The sequence below is a fragment of the Boleophthalmus pectinirostris genome, unplaced genomic scaffold, assembly GCF_026225935.1.
Source record: "Boleophthalmus pectinirostris isolate CB_2022bp ecotype Guang Dong unplaced genomic scaffold, ASM2622593v1 HiC_scaffold_11, whole genome shotgun sequence".
Classification (NCBI taxonomy): domain Eukaryota; kingdom Metazoa; phylum Chordata; class Actinopteri; order Gobiiformes; family Gobiidae; genus Boleophthalmus; species Boleophthalmus pectinirostris.
In genome coordinates, this window is record NW_026570994.1 from 10,346,606 (window position 1) to 10,364,230 (window position 17,625).

The following is a 17,625-nucleotide window of genomic DNA, read 5'->3' on the forward strand; positions in this document are numbered from 1 at the left end:
TATGGTGTCAAACTCTACGTACTAAATATGTATACTTGCGTTGTAATCTCATTATCATAAGAGTATAAGTATCAGTGAATTCTTTGTCTGGCAAGTCGATCCTGCCGCATCTGAGGTGACAACTTCCTGGTATTATTACCAGTATTATTAAAGTTTGTGCATCCTACCTGAGTCTGAGTTCTTCTATCAAACTTACCACTTGATAACAACTAGTGTATACTAGGCATTGCATTTTAATATAACAACATTACTTTGCATTAGCTGCTAACAATATTTCAGACAAACTATGGTAATTCATCAGAAAATGATACATGATTTGATTGAAATGCAAATATCACACAAAAAATGAATAGACTAAAAATAATACAATTCATATCCAGTGTTGGTCAGATTACTTTAGAAAATGTATCTTATTACTGATTACTCCTTCAAAACGTAATCTAATCATTGCTCTACTTTATTTTAAAAGTAATTAAACTACTGATTACAAAGCAATTTTACTGCATTTAAAGTGCAGTATTTGCAGGTTTGATGCAATGAGTTTTTCACTGTCAAAATGTCTTGCTTCCACCACATCATCAACTATGGACCATAATATTCTATCTAAAGCCAAATGATGTGTGCATTTCCAAATAGAGAAAGTACTTTTGTCCTGATGTTTGCTCCATGCTGCATTTGTTTTGCTTCTGTCGCTGCTTGACTTGCAGCTCTTGGACAGACCACATCACTAATCTGTCACTTGCAAGAGCAGCTCCACTTAAGGGTTTTATTTACCAGAAAATAGAAATAACAAATTAATCTGAGAGCAAAACATATCTTGCAAGTAATGCACAGTTACTCAACCAAGTAACTATAATCTGAATATAAACTATCAGATTACTGCATTACCTTAAAAGTAAAAGTTAAGTAAAAGGTCCCTAAGTAATGTATTTCTGTAGTCAGATAATGTACTACCCAACACTGTTCACATCACGGTGTTTCAGCCTTTTTATTCATTTTTTTCTCTATATAATTTTGCATACTACTAACCCTCTTGTCCAAATTGGTAGACTTGTTAATATTTGAGGAACATTCCTTTTCAAAACCACATGAGCTCAGTATACTGCTCCCATCTACTATCTGCTAAGTATCCAACATTTCTCATTATACTCCATCGCCACCTCGCTCCATTTCCATTTTTTAATCTGGCTCCTCGGCTCCGGGATCGTAAACAGCCCACCACTGGCGCACACTGTAAAATTTGGTCATATTGTTCAAAGCTCCACCGGTGGTAGCACTATTCAATTTCTAGCGTTTTTTGTAATGGCTCCCAGTCTCTCAAAAATCATTTCTCCACTGGTTGCAATTCCTGGTCCAAATGAGATTCTGTGAGAGTCGAGGGAGAAGGGAATAAAAACAAAACGGAGGAGGAGGAGGAGGCGTCTGGAAAGTCTTCAAGTCCGAGGTAATTTCACCAATCACTCTATTGTATTGAAATAAGGGCCAGCCAAACACAGCAATCACACTGGCGGCCATCTTTGTTTCTCAAGTCAGCTTCTATAGGTTGGTAGTTCAATCGCCATTTATTCCAAAGAGAAGGGCAAGACACTTATTATAGAAGAGACACATTTTCTCCAAAACAGATACTGATGCCGCAGAAATAGAGGTGTCGATGAAATTGTTGTTTTGAAGGTTTGCGAAATTACACAATCAAGGTCAGTTTAAAGAAATACAGCTGTTGAAAAGCAGCAAAGAATCAAAATAAAACAGAACACATTTCCTGATAAGGGTAGGTCTATTCACTTTTGTGTTTAAAGGTCCTATATTACACAAAATAGATTCTTGTGAGCTTTAAATCATGTTGTAATGTTGTTACCTCATCAAAAACATACTTGAAGTTGTGATTTGTTTCATTCAGACATGTGAGAATGAAACAAAACACAACTCCAGGTATGTTTACGATGAGGACACAACATTATAACAGAGATCAGAAAATAGTGTAATATGGGCCCTTTTATTGCAAATAAAAAATAAAAAAAAGTGGGTACTTTTCTGATGAAAAAGGTGCATTGTGTAACTTTCCTTGTTGAGGGTGCATCCCTTGTTTCTATGGATATGTCACTGATCTGCCTGGAATTTTCCACAGTATGACAGCTATACCTTACATTTATTAAATTACAAGTGGTTTTATAACTCAAAAATAAATACAAAAACAGACATACTGCGAAAAATTCCAGACAGAGTAAACATCTCCACAGTGAAAAGGATTTTGCATATCCTTCACCAGAAAAGTTACACAATGCAACTTTAAGATGAATATAGGAAAGTTTCTCATTTAAGCATGTATTGTTTTTGGCATAACATAACTGCAACTGTGTAGAAATAATAAGAGCCACTAGAGGACTAAAGAGGGATAACAGTCCATCCCTGAAGTCCATCCTGATTAATAGGAGCCTAAGTTTACAGCAGAAACACAAGTATATGTGTGAGCTGGTAAACATAATATTCTCTGTAGAAAACCTGCCCTTTTGTGACAACTGCAAAGGGATTCGTTGTATTTATTAACAACGATGTGCATAAATAAGAGAGACAAAGAGTCAGTGGGGATAAAGTGGGAGAGTAAATGCTGTAACAAAAGCTTTTGTTAGATTCTCTTACTCAGTAAACTCAACAACACTGGAGCTCTGCAGATCATGTTAACTGACTACTTGCAAATGTAGGGCGCACCGAGGCAAAAAGTGAGTTCTATCTAATGGTACTGATGCCAAAACATTTTTAGTTAACACAAAGTATTGTTTGCAATAAATAAAGAAATAAAAGTGTTGTCAGACTAATAGAAATGTGGGTACCAATTTGTGCCAGTGGCTTCTCTGACCAAAATCAATCACACACACTCTTCCAGGCATATGTAAGAAGGGTGACGTGTCTTGCCCAAAGATATACTGTACTGACGTATAGTAATGGGACTGAACCACCAACCTTGTGATTCATGGAGAAATGCTTTTAAAGAAGACACAAATTTGACGTCTTTATATTGAGAAGTTTTTTTCACTTTTAATCCCCAACTTCAAATGAACTGTTCTTATAATTGTATGTATAGTGAGTGAGCTGGTGTTACTTTTGTGTAATTATTGCTGTACTGTTTAACATCAACCAGCTGAGGGACTGAAGATGAAAATGAGACATGTTGGCTATAATCTCTGCATATTTACATTTTAAATGTTCATTAATATGAACTGTCCAAAAAAATAAGAAAAAAAATATTATGCTTTTGTCTGACAGTAGTGAACCATCTTGTACGACAAAACCAAAAACCAAAACGTAGCACACGCAGAGCAGTGGGTGACGGGGCTTGTATAGGGTAAAACATAAATTTTCAGAGCAATAGAGTCTTGATTGCAGGAGAATAAAGATTACTGACAAAATGCACGAATCACTCTAACTAGTACTCAATTTTGCATAACATGTCCCCTCTCTCACCTTATGCTCCTCCACTTGGTGCTTGACGTCCTCCAGGTCTGGTCCCAGAGGCTGAGCGCTCATCCTCTTAATGCGAGCCTCGGTCACATCCAGCCAGTCTGTCAGCTGCTGTAACTGCTGCTGCTGGAGCTCCATCAGCACTTCATGGAGCCTGGAACAACATGAGACCATTAAAAACACATGAAGGACCCTATGAAGGACACTTGGAGGTCATTGTCAAGGTGTAGAGGCTGTTAAAAGGTCCTATATTATGTTAAAAATATTCCCCCCTCAAAAAACATGCTTGAAGTTGTGTTTTGATTCATTCACAGATGTTTGAGTAACCCTTTATTATAAGTCTGTCTACATCTCCAAAGCTGAAAATGCTCTGTTCCACCTTGTAATGTCATGAAGTGGTAGTTTTCAAGTTAACAAATACCTTTTACATTTAGTTCAGTAGAGATTGGCAGTTCCAAGGCTAAAGTTATCCAAATGATTCTAGTGAAGGTGTATGAAGTTTAAAAACACAGTGGAGCACTTCCTGCATTAAGACATGACATTGCAAGGTGGAACAAGGAGTTTTCTGAGAGAACTCAGCCTAAATATGCAGAATCTGGGTTTTAAACATGTGAATTAATCAAAATTCCAGGTTATATCCACATTATAACAATCAGAAAATAGCGTAATTTGAGGCCACAGGAGACTATTCAAAATACAACAAGGACACCAAGAAGGACACTAAGAAGGACACTTGGAGGTCACTGTTGAGGTGTAGAGACTTGCATGGGGAGTATTAACAGTCATAGCCTTGTGCTTTGTGCTAGCATCCTCTACATGATTATCACAGAGATTGTAGCATGGTTAATTAAAAGTGGCACGGTGTGGGATAGCAGAGCACTGAGCTTCATAATGGGGTCACAGTGGAGCTGAGCACTGGCTACTGTTCTGTGTCCTTTTCTCACTGTGCAAAGAGATAGAAAATTGATCAGGTAAATGCCCATAATACTGAAATATCAACATCAATTTCAATACTAAGGAACAGACTCAATACTCAATACCGATGTCGATACTCTTTATTTCATACTCTAGGTTTCATAGTCTATGTGCTCTTATTTTTGATACAGTTTTGCTACAGCTTAAGAACATTCTAAAGCTGTTCAGGAACTGATTTTTGATTTTTTTTTGTTTCCATTATATCTTTATTAATATATTATGATGTTACTGCATATAATAATTACAAAATGTATTTATTAATTCACTTTAAATAAACAACTTTGCTGTGCTGTGTGTTATGGTGGATGGTGGAATCAGAGTGCATTTTCTATAAGCCCTTCATTTTCTCCATTTTATCTGCTGCAATAAAAAAATTATATTTTCCTTTAGGCAAATTTGAGTCAAAACATAATTAAAGCTGAACAGAAACCAAATACATGTTGCCCATTGGAACTTGGAAACATATATTTTACATTATAGGTTACTTTTTCTTTCTTTTTTTAAAATTAAAGGGCCCATATAGTAATTTATGATTTATGTTATAATGTCATTTCCTCATCAAAAACATATGTTTAACACACAAATCCTGCATATATAGGTCTTTTCTCAAACTGAAAACACTTTCATTACACCATCATTTGCATAATTTTACCCATGGAATTGCCTGTTAACTTGAAAACAACCCTACATGATATTACAAAGTGGAGCAGAGCATTTTGAGCTTTGATGATGTAGAGAGAAAGGGGGATTACTCAAACGTGTGAATGAAATAAAACACAACTTCTGATATGTTTTTGACACAGTAACAACATTCTAACATGGCTTACAAGAGTCAATTTTGTGTAATAGAGGACCTTTAAAATGAAAATCCACCAAATCATACAATATAAACCTATTTCATCATCATTTCATTACACTGAATACATTACTTCTGTTTGTCTCGCACTGACCACACACTGACCTGCTCTGCCTCTCCATACTGGCCACCCTTAGGTGCTCCCATCTTGAGTTCAGGAGGTTCATCTGCTCGCGCACCTCTTGTTCCTCCTCTGCGCTCAGGTTGCCCTCGGCCAGCAGGGCGGCGCCAGCTCTCAGCACCCTCCCCACACTGCCCTGGTGCGTGGTCAGCTCCACCATGTAGCCCTACAGACAAAGCAGCATATGTTTCACAGAGTGTCTACATTACAAGTGTAACTCCCCTCCCAGCTCTCTTCAGGGCCTCTCAAAAGCCATTTTCCCCTCTCACCTCGCCGCTTAATCCATTTACAGGCAGCACTTAGCTCGTCTATGGTCCTCCCAGGGTCTCGCCAGCAAAATGTTCAGGGTTAATTTCATTTGGAGCTCAAAAGTCAATAGAAGCCACACTTCTAGGAAGACTGCATCCATCAAGAACATACTTACACCAGCGCCCCAGGCGAGGGGCATACAGTAGAAGGTAAATATGATATGGGATCATAAAATCACATTATAGTCTTAGATTGTCTCATTCAGTTACACAGGTTTACACTGCCATTGGGACAAATTTAGCTCATGAGGAGTAATCGAGCTTGGTTGTGGCCATTCTGATATAGAACTGTATGTACAGAAAATTACAGTATTTGGGAAAAAGAAATATGAATTGACTATCTAACTTCTGGTTGTGAGTCCACAACTTGCTTGTCTCCTTAAAGAATGTCTTTGCTTAGAATGTTCCACAGTATGGCATTAAACTAATCTGGAGACCAGGAGGTGGTCTCCAGACATATCTGTGGAGAGGTAAGAACGCATGTTTTTTTCTTTAGCTGTAAAACATCTTAAATAAATACATGTTGAATATATGCAACATTGTCATCCAGTGGAACATTCCACTGAAAGCAATAACATCTCCGTGGAGACAAGCATGTGGCAGAAAGTTACATATTACACCTTTAAAAATAAATCTGAGTTTGTGTTAGTAATTTACACTTCCCCTGTAGCTCGATAATTAGTGAAACATCCAGTATTTCGCATCTACATAAAAAGCTTTAGACTTGGACTGTCTGACAGGCTTGGCACGCACTCTTATTGAAGCTCCAACCTCCAAAAGCTACAAACAGGAGCCAGAGCCAGAGCCACTTGAGGCTGTCTCCATAACAGTCTGTCCCTGTGGTCTGTGACAAAAAGCCTCACGCTGCTCTACACAAACATGTCTGCTCCTTTAATGGCGGACCTGTACGACCCTGTGTGTACAAATGGAGCTGGCGTTAATTCAGCCTGGGAGACCTAACTTCACTCCCATCTACCTCACACAGTACCTGCTCCTCAGCCCTCATCACCTCACTGCAAATACCTCTCATCCTTTCATCATCCCCTTCACTCTCTTCTCACCCTCGCCTTCATTCTCCTCATCCTCTCATTGTCCTCTTCATTCTCCTCATCCTCTCATCGTCGTCCTCACTCTCCTCATCAGCTCATTGTCTTCTTCATTCTCCTCATCCTCTTCATTCTCCTCATCGTCCTCTTCTCCTCATCCTCTCATCATTCCCTTCACTCGTTTCATCATCTCATCCTTCCCTTCACTCTCTTCATCCTCTCATCGTCCTCTTCATTCTCCCCATCCTCTCATCATCCTCTTCATTCTCATCATCTCATCGTCATCTTCATTCTCCTCATCCTCTCATCGTCCTCTTCATTCTCCTCATCCTGTCATCATTCTCTTCATTCTCCTCATCCTCTCATTGTCCCCTTCATTCTCCTCATTCTCTCATCGTCACCCTCACTCTCCTCATCCTTTCATTGTCCTCTTCAATCTCTTCATCCTATCATCACCCTTTCCTCTCTATTCAGTAAAACTAATAAAACTTCTACTCTTTGTGTGTCTCTCCAGGTTGAAAAAGTTCACAGATATATAACAGAGCGGGCCTGCTCACCTCGTGTGTGTGGAACTGCTCTTTGACCTCCTCCACGTTGTTGGAGATCGGCGGTTGGGCCTGGAGTCCATCTTCTGCCGACAACAGCCACGTCAACACCTACGCACAGGGAACAATAAGGTTACACCAGGTCTGTCTGGCTATACACAGTCAGTGATACACATTTTCTGGCACACAAAGATGTTAGATTACAATATATTTTATCTTTATCCTTTCAAGTCTGCGTTCACACTGTGCTGGTTTGGTCCTCCATTAGTCCCAGTTTATGTGGTTGGAGAATTATGACTCTGTGAGGAGTAACATCTGTATACACTCACAACTTGACATTACACAAAATTGTCCCTTGTAGCTTTAAGTCATATTATAATGTTGTTACCTCCTCAAAAACATACCTGAAGTTGTGTTTAATTTCATTCATTCATCTCCAAAGATCAAAATGCTCTGTTCCACCTTGTGATGTCATACAGAGGTAGTTTTAAAGCTAACAGCTACCTTTTTTTACCTTTTGTTCAACAGAGATTGGCAATTCCAGGACTGAAATCATCCAAGCAATTCTAGTGAAGGTGTACGGAGTGTAAAAACACAATGGAGCACTTCCTGTATCACCACATGACATCACAAGACGGATCGGTGTGTTTCCATAATTTGTGTGTTAAATGAAACAAAACACAACTCCAGGTATGGTTTGAAGAGAAAATGAACAAAATAAACAGAGATCAGAAAATAATTTCATATTGGCCCTTTAAGGTGTGGCAAATAGTGACTATGTTAAAGGTCAGGATCAGGAAATGAAAAATAAATGAAGTGAAAGTCAATTTAATGTTCTCAAAAGGATTGAAATTCATCATACGTGAGTGTGAACACAGCCTTAAATTCTTCAAATTAATAAAAGGATTAAGAACAAATATTTAAAAAACATGGATTTCACAGTCAAAATGTCAGTAGTTTTAGAAAAAAAAATTAAGAGGGGGTATTTTACTTCTGTGGGGTAGTAACTGCTAACATATAACATATTTAGATCACTATGTTACCTTTTATTGTTTAGAAAACGGTATACTCGACAAAAACAACATATGAACATGTTTAATAAGTTTGCTTTCATTTTTGGTGCTCTGAGACTCGATTTCCTTTGCTCTCTGCCCCGTTTAGAGCGCTATCATGACACAATCATCTACTGCACATCGCATCAGGTTTGTCAAGTTGTTGTGTACTGTTTTGTACCATGTTTTTGTATATTTATTAAGAATTGTCACGTGGGAGCTTGGATGATGGAGGTTTGCTCGTGGGCTGAGAATTTCACACAATCTTACAGCTAAGCGTAAGAAGGGTTTGAATAGAGGCCGGAAGAGCTTGCAAAATTACAGAAACACGCATGAATGACATCGAAAAACGCTTCAGGCATGTTCTTGATGAAGGAACATTATTATTATACAAGAAATTGCTTTTGCATAATACCCTTCCTTTAATCACATATTTAGTGTTGCTCTAATGCTTTAATATTACAACAATACCTCTTCGAGCGCAGCCTGGTAGCTCTCCAGACTGGTGGATCCTGGTGGCAGTGGACTCAGCCCTCTTTGGAGCTCCTCGTGGGCCGTACTCAGGAACTACAGAAGAAGAAGAAGAGACACACACTTTAAACAGTGTAAGATGGAGTGAGAAACAACTGAACGAATGAAGTCAGCTGAGAGAGGCTTGTAAGCTCGGACCATTACGGCGCAGACAGGCAGACAGGGGCTTTTGTCCAACTTGTCCCTGTGTATCTCTCTATCACTATCTCTCTCTATCGCTCCATGTGCTACTGATCTGGGCTCTAACAACTGTGACTCTCACCCCTCCAGGCCCATTCTTCTCTGTGGTAATAAGGTCCAGAGATACAAAGAGCCCCAGGCAAAGATAACTACTGCCTCGGACTCGCGCTGCTTGGTTTGTTTAAGATGACAATGCTCGACTCTGATAGGGGCTTTCTATAGCTTTTATTATAATTGAATACAAAATGCGGCGTTCTTATCTGTAGACAGAAGTTTCAGCCTCAAGTGTGAAAAATGCTTATAGAGCAACAGAGGTCATTTTTATTTGAATTTTACAAGAAATGTGAACATGTGCGATTATTGTTTTTGATATATTCCACAACTTCTTTGATGGAGAATCTGCCATCTGCTTGTCTAAATTAATCTGTTATTGCTTTGCCTGGAATGTTCCACGGTATGGCTTTAAACATATCCATATAGCATTTATTCATTACGTGTGTTTCTATTCCTCAAAAACATACAAATTCTTCCCATGAAAAGGGGTGACTCTCCACAGATCTGGACTGTAATGTTGCATAGTGCTGTAACCTGCTTGTCTCCCATGTGATAAATAGGTATAATCTACACTGTAGAACAGACATGTCAAACTCAGGCCCGGGGGACACATTTGGTCCACGATATAATTATATTTGGCCCACGAGAGATCATGACAAATTTGTACAAGAGCTGCCCGCCGGCTACAGATAGAGACATTATTTATTTTAAATGTTGTTATTATTTGATATTATGCTTGTTCTGGATTCAGTGTTCAAAGAAAACTATTATTAAACATTTATTTTAATAAGAAAAGGTTTAACATTACATATCTCGAAAGAAGAAAAAACATGCAGATGTTGTTGAAATCTTTCAATAAATATTTAGTTTGGCCCACAACTTAGTCCCAGTTTTAAATTTTGGCCCTCTGTGAATTTGAGACACCCCTGCTGTGGAACATTCTAGTCAAAGCAATAACTTTTCTGTGGAGACATCAGATGTCAGACTCTCCACAAGAAATGCTGCGCAGTACACCTTTTAACATCTGTCAGATGTAAGCTGATTTGAATTTATTTTTTATAAAATGTATTATAAAAAACTTGAAATTAGAATTCTGATTTAGGCATGCTATAAACCTTTTTTGAATTCAGTATTAGAGAAACACTTTCAAACTGTTTTGGATTTGAAATATAAATCAAAATCTCCATTCTTAGTTGTAAAAGACTTTCATCTAACATTTCTTTTTCAATTTTACAGATTCCAATTGCGATCTATGCACAATCTGTACATCTTTCTTTGTTCCTTGCCATTCTTAAAACCTCTTTAACACCTGAGCCCTGACTTGCCCATGAATAATAAATCACAATCGCATTCTTACTCAATTGTGAACAGCAGGGGGGGCTCTGCTAAATCTTATCTGACAAATGACCCGCTCCCCTGGCTAATGCCTTTAAGGTGGTCTCCATGTTAAACCAGACCCCACGCAGGTACATCACACATTTGACACAGTGAGAGCATATTCCCTCTGACTCCTCTATGGAAATCACGAGTCCGCCTTTAGTTACGGGTGATGGCTCCCAGAATGCATCATTGTCGTGAAAATGTCAAATTTGGAAAGAGATGGCGAATATCACAGGGGAGGAGAGACGGTGAATGCTTCTGTGATTTGTATGCGACGAGAGGTGCACGGTTAAATAACGCGCTGCAAGAATCAGACAACACTGTGACTGTAAAATGTACACTGTTACACAAAGTACATTTTTACATGTTTTGAAAGCTAAATTATTTCTCAAGGCAAATATTTACAGAGTGGATGGCTTTCTGAGTCTTTAAAGGGCCCATGGAATGCTATTTTCTGATCTGTTATAATGTTGTTTCCTCATCACAGACATACCTGGAGCTGTGTTTTGTTCATTCAAGTTTAACACACACATCTTGCAAATTTTGTTCTTTTCTCAAACTGAAAACACTTCCATCTCTACAGTTCCACCTTGTGATGTCATCCGGTAATACAGGAAGTGCTCTGTTATACTTTGAAACTCCATACACTTTCACGAGAATCACTTTCACACAATTAGAGGTATGTTTTTGAGGAAGTAACAACATCAGAGTCAACAACATCAACAACAACAAGAGTCAGTTTTGTGTATTATAAGACCTTTAATATTTTCTGAAGGTCAGGTTTTAGGTCAGATGCAGGCAGCGTGAGTAGGAGTTTGGCAAATAAGGCTAACTATAGATGTTATGTAGCATAGTGTTATATGAGTGAACAGGTCAGATGTCTTGGCCTGGTCTATAAATGTACAGTTACAAGCGGTTACCAAGATGTGAGGAGCTCTGTGGGAACTTTTTGTAAAGTTGGTTTCTAAAAATTGTTTTTGTTCTTTAACAGACTTTGAAAATTGGAACTAACTTTTAAACTTGAACTATTGAGCCCTCCAACTACCAACACCCATAGTTTTTTGTCTTGTTTTCTTTTTCTCTTCTTTTCTTTTCTTTTGTTATTTTAATTTTTTCTAAATGTTTGAAAAAATTTAAAGGTGCATTGTGTACATTTTCTGGTGGAGTGTTCATCAAATGCTTTTCTCAGTGGAGGTGTTATTACTTTGTCTAGAATGTTTCACAGTATGGTATTAAACCTTTTTCTATTCATGGAGACCAAACCAGACCAAGTTACAGGTCAGATCTGTGGAGAGGCAAAACCGCTTACAATCAGAATGAATGCCTGCTTTTCTAGGTATTTTTGAACTGTAAAACCACCTGTAATTTAATAAATGTGAGAGAAAGAGCTGTTTAATGTCATACTGTGGAATATTCAAGGAAGAGCTGTAAGATTTCCATAGAAACAAGCAGGTGACTGACCCACAACCAAAAAGTTACATCGTGCACCTTTAAACAACAATTAAAATTCACACAAAAAATAAAGTAAAATGTTGCTAATATTTTCTATATTTAGAGATGCACTGTGTCATCTTTCTGAATTTAAAAAAAACATCTGACATTCAAAGATATTTTTATTCAATCAGTCTGATGGCTGAATAGCTGACTTTGCTATTTGTCGATTTTAATGTTCAAGCTTTTAGGAATGTTTTTACTGTAGCACTTTGAGATTTTCTTGGCTAATGTAAAGTGCATTGCAATTAAAATGTATTATTATTATTATTATAAAGAGAGAGAAGTAATGCTTAACCTTGAACCACTGTATAGGATAAAATTTATTTTAACATGCATTTATTCAGTTATGTCATGTATTTTTATTGACCAAAAATATCCTAAAAAATTTACATTCTTATTGTCAGCAGGACCACCTCTCCACAGACCTGACTTACCCTGTTTATCTCTATGGAGTTAGAAAAGTTTAATGCCGTACTGCTCCAGACAATTTCAGACTAAAATCTCCATGGTGACAAGTAGAAAAGTGCACCTTCAAGCTTTTAATGTCTTTAAAGGTGCATTGTGTAACTTTTCTGGTGGAGGGTTTCACAGTATGGTATTAAAACTTTCTATTGTTGTGGAGACCAAACCAGAGCAAGTTACAGGTCAGATCTGCGGAGACGCAACCCCACTCAATCAGAATGACAATTTTCTAGGTATTTTTGAGCTATAAAACCATCTGCAATTGAATAAGTGTGAGAGAAAGCTGTTTAATGTCATACTGTGGAACATTCCAGGTAGAGCAATGACATCTTCATAGAAACAAGCAGGTGACGGAGCTTCTACCAGAAAAGTTACACAATGCACCTTTAATGTTTTAACACATTTGTTACCATAAAAACCTCCATCTTGAAACAATATTTTCCAGCAACTTTTTTATCACAAAAATAAAATTTAAAAAATAGTGTTCGTTGTCATGGTGATGGGACACAGACAAGCAGACAGATGAGGGCACATGCCAGCACACATATAAGCTGCAGAGAATGTGGAGGGTTAGTGCTGTTGCTAACACGGACCTGATCCGTAACGCGTCTCCTCTTTTGCTCGGGGGACTGGACATATGCGGCCTGCGTGTAGGCATAGCTTTTATAGCGAGGCTGAGGGGAGGGGCTCCGGACACGACCCTGCGCAACACTGACGGTGATCTGAGAGCGAGAGAGACAGAGGAGGACGAGAGGAGAGAGAGAGGAGGAGAGGAGAGATAGAGGAGAGAGAGACAGAGGTGGAGGAGAGGAGAGAGAAGAGGAGAGAAAGAGAGAGAGACAGAGGAGGAGAAGAGGAGCAGAGAGAGAGAGGTGGAGACAGAGGCAGAGGAGGAGAGGGAGAGAAAGAGAGAGAGACAGAGGAGGACGAGAGGAGAGGAGGAGAGGAAGAGAGAGAGACAGAGGTGGAGAAGAGGAGCAGAGAGAGAGAGGTGGAGACAGAGGCAGAGGAGGAGAGGGAGAGAAGAAGAGAGGTAGATAGGGAGAGAGGGGGGAAAGAGGAATAGAGGGGGGTGCCAGACAAAACAAGCCAAAATAAAAAAGAGAGGAGCAGAGGAGCAGGGAGAAAGGTGATGACAGCGAGAGAGAGACAGAGAGAAACAAAAAAAAGAACAGAAAGCAAAACATGAATAATCACATGGAAGCAATGTTTCCATCCAATTTTGAATGAAATATTTGAAAATATATAATTGAGATTTGTGTCAAAAATGTTTAAATTATTATTCATAGTAGGTAGTTTTGGGAGGTGAATTCAAAAAAATATTCAATATCCGTAACTGTCAAAAAAGCGTATATCACAGCTAAGACCTGGTTATACATATTTTCTGTATTTTTTATTCTATATTTCTGTGTTATAAAGACATAATATGAACAATGTCCAAATAGAATAACACCAACAACATTTTTTTTCTTTCTTTTGCAATGTTTTGTCTTAATTTCAAACTACGGAACTGATTCAATATTCAGTATGGATTACGATACCACAATGAGGATGCTATTTTTATACACAAAATAAATACTACTTAGTACTTTTTTATGTTACCAGTGAGGTCTTATACTTGTGCTGATAAAACTCAAAATGACATTGTTCAGAAAAGCTAAAATTTTGTCCTATTTTGTCTTGAATTTTTGCAGTGTCAATACTTGCTCAAATGAGTATCTACTTTCGATATTAGTTTTCATATCTATTAGTATCAGATTTTTGATACTTTTGGCTCTAACCCCTTACTAAACCTGAATCATTCTTATTTAACCATTTGCTCATGATGAATTTAGTCTGTGTCTTTTCGGTGGAGGATCCGTCACCTGCTTCTATGGATATGCCGTTGCTCTGCCTGGAATGTTTCACAGTATGACATTAAACAGCTCGACCTTACATTTATTCAATTACAGGTGGTTACAGGCATTCTGACTGCAAACGGGGTCGCCTCTCCACAGATCTCACCTGTAACTTGGCCTGGTTTGATCTCTCTGAAGATGGAAACGCTTAATACCATACTGTGAAACATTCCAGACAAAGTAATAACAGGATGGTGAAAGCATTTCACAGACCCTTCACCAGAAAAGTTACATAATGCACCTTTAAGGCTATAAACAGTGTAGTCATTGTAAAGTGCTAAGGTATTATCTCTATTAAATACACTATAATATTGGTATTTATTTGTGAATAGTTGGATGGAAACCCAGAGACAGAGACTGCAGACGTGGGAGCTGCTCATGCACACACAACAAAAATGTGATGTGGACAGAATGGACGAGAGACGGAGAGCAGAGTGAGACCTCCTGTTCACAATCGATATGTCTGCTGAGCCGGGTCAGGAGAACACGCTGGGGCTGATGTCTCACTCCACGCCGTCTATTTTCTCATCAAGTCCAAAACAATAACAGTAAAAGATAGATATATATATATATACAAGAAAACTATACAGTACTTTGACCAGGCAGAATAATATCAACACTGATTTGAATGGAGTAATGTTGGAACTTCAATTACCAAGTATATTTTCTGACGTGTGCTTCCTCATCGCAAACTTACCTGGAGTTGTGTTTTGTTTCATTCACACATGTTTAACGCACAAATCCTGCATATTTAGGCTGAGTTCTTCTCTCAAACAGAAAACACTCTCTTGTGATTTCATGTGGTAATACACGAAGGGCTCCACTGTGTTTTTAAACTCCACACATCTTCACTAGAATCATTTGGATCTTTTCAGCCCCAGAATTGTTAATCTTTACTATAAAAAAAGGTTAAAATGTACCTATTAACTTGAAAACTACCCCTCCATGACATCACAAGGTGGAACAGAGCATTTTGAGCTTTAGAGGTGTAGACAGACTAATAATAAAAAATAAACTTATTCAAACATGTGTGAATGAAACAAAACGCCACTCCAAGTATGTTTTTGATGAAGAAACAACATTCTAACATGACTTAAAGCTCACAAGAGTGTAATATAGAACCTTTAAAGTGTATTTAAAAGTGCACTATATAACTTTTCTGGTGGATAGTCTGCTACCTGCTTGTCTAATTAATTGCTTTGCCTGGAATGTTTCACAGTATGGCACTAAATTTATGCTTTTGCATTTATTAGATTACATACGTTTTTTTGTAGTTCAAAAATAGATAGAAAAACTTACATTACTGTGAGCTGGGTTGTAATCTAGCATCTCCTGCTTCTTCCCATGTATAGACGTAAGGTTAAAGCCATACAGCAAAATATTACATCTCCATGGCAACAAGCAACACCACAGAGTTACATAGTGCACCTTTAAATGTTCATGTTATATCCAACTCTATGCAAATTGTAGCCTTATCAGAAATTACATGTAGTGTCTGTAGTGTCTGTATGATATTCTCTGGCGCTGAGTTTCTAGTTTCACAAAGTTCAATTTCATGTTTTAATCCAGCAAAATGATACAAAAATTCATAAAAGTAAACCAACCTTTTGAGCATTTCCGTTCTGTCCGGTTGGTCGAGCATAATTCTTTTCATATTCCCAATCAAATAAGTCAAACATCAAATCTCGTCTTCACACAGTAGCAGAGCTGCCAAGGCAATTACAAGCCTGAAGCCCTTTATCACCGAATCCAAGCACCCAGCTCTTAAGTGACTACATCTTTATCTGCAGCCACCTGTAAATCTCCTGTTTATCCACTGGCCTTGGAGCTGATACAGAGAAAAGGCCACAAATGATAAAAACCTTAGCTATGCCCTCCAGACTATAAGATAAATGCTATACAACTACACCAAGGACAAAATACATACTAGTTTCACATTCTTAGAAATAAAGGTCCTATACTATACAAAATTGACTCCTTTTATTATTTGTCTGTCTACATGTCCAAGCTTAAAATGCTCTGTTCCATCTTGTGACATTATGTAGTGGTAGTTTTCAGGTTAACAGTTACCTTTTACCTTTTGTTCCAAATGATTCTAGTGGAGTTTGAAAACACAATAGAACACTTGCCCACTACCACGTGACATCTAGGTGGAACAAAGTGCTTCCTGTTTGAGAGAAGAAAGCTTAATTATGCAGGGTTTGTGTGTTAAACGTGTGAATGAAACAAAACAACTCTGGGTGTGTTTTTGATGAGGAAGCGACATTATAACAGATCAGAAATTAGGGTAATAGTGTAATGGGCCCTTTAATATGTCACCTAATGACTAGAGGCTGCTAGTACTGAGCTACTTTTTAATAAAAGCATACTTATTTGAGTGCTTAAAAGTGTAACAGTACTCTTAATTGAATAAAAGTTTTGGTTACTCTTCTCTTCTTGCTGTAAGTCTACAAAGCTTTAAGTTGACAATATTGATCAAATGTTTGTGGTTGATCCTTTGAAAATACCAGATTTTGACCAGAAAATTTAATATTTTATCCTTCTCATTACATAAACTTCAAATTATAAATCAGATGTTACTCTTAAGTACTAGTACTTCTGATATTATTTTGAAGTATTTGGTAGTTGTACCCTCTACTCATGACTAATACATACAAATTGAAGTCTTTAAATCCGCTCCTATATCCAACATACGTGATCTGCAATACAACATAAACAATGATGATGTATTTTCTTGTCTATGCCATTTTGTATGCAGTAACAGATAACGTTTATGAGTGGAGCCAATTACACCAGTGCTTCATTAGTACTATACACGAACACCACATAGAATAATAATGTGAATGAGTTTTTGATTGCTTTTGTCTACATATTATGGCAACACAGCGGATAATAATGTAAATATATAACCTCATACTTTCTGGGAATTTAACCTGTGACTGTTTCGTAGGTGGGAAAGAGTACCGACCTAGCACTGTTTTGTCACTGTGCCACCAAGGCTGAACTGAACGTTACACAATTTGCTAAAGAGAGCTCGTCAAAAAACCTTTTGTGTACATTGAGTCAGCGTCCTTGCATGGTTTCATTTTTGTGGAATAAAAAACCTTGGAAGTTGTCTATATTTTAAAGCAGTCTACTTATTCATTTCAAAGTGTGGTTTTTTTTCCGGAAAATGAGCACAAAAAGTTTGGCCAGAAGGACTACAGGTAGAGAAAAAGTATAGATATTGGAATTAAAGTGTGTATGACAGGCTAAATTACTAACTCC

At 37.9% G+C, this 17,625-nt stretch overlaps 1 protein-coding gene across 2 annotated transcripts in view; it reads right to left on the reverse strand.

The window, feature by feature from the left end:
* dmd (dystrophin) overlaps window positions 1-17,625 on the reverse strand; it is a 229,785-nt gene that overhangs the window by 190,770 nt on the left and 21,390 nt on the right. For both annotated transcript variants that reach the window (XM_055164366.1, XM_055164360.1), the window contains exons 5-9: window positions 13,054-13,182; window positions 8,831-8,926; window positions 7,320-7,418; window positions 5,393-5,574; window positions 3,460-3,610 (exon numbers count right to left, since the gene is read on the reverse strand). In XM_055164366.1, the coding sequence (XP_055020341.1) occupies window positions 3,460-3,610; window positions 5,393-5,574; window positions 7,320-7,418; window positions 8,831-8,926; window positions 13,054-13,182 (657 nt within the window). The remainder of the gene's footprint in view (window positions 1-3,459; window positions 3,611-5,392; window positions 5,575-7,319; window positions 7,419-8,830; window positions 8,927-13,053; window positions 13,183-17,625) is intronic.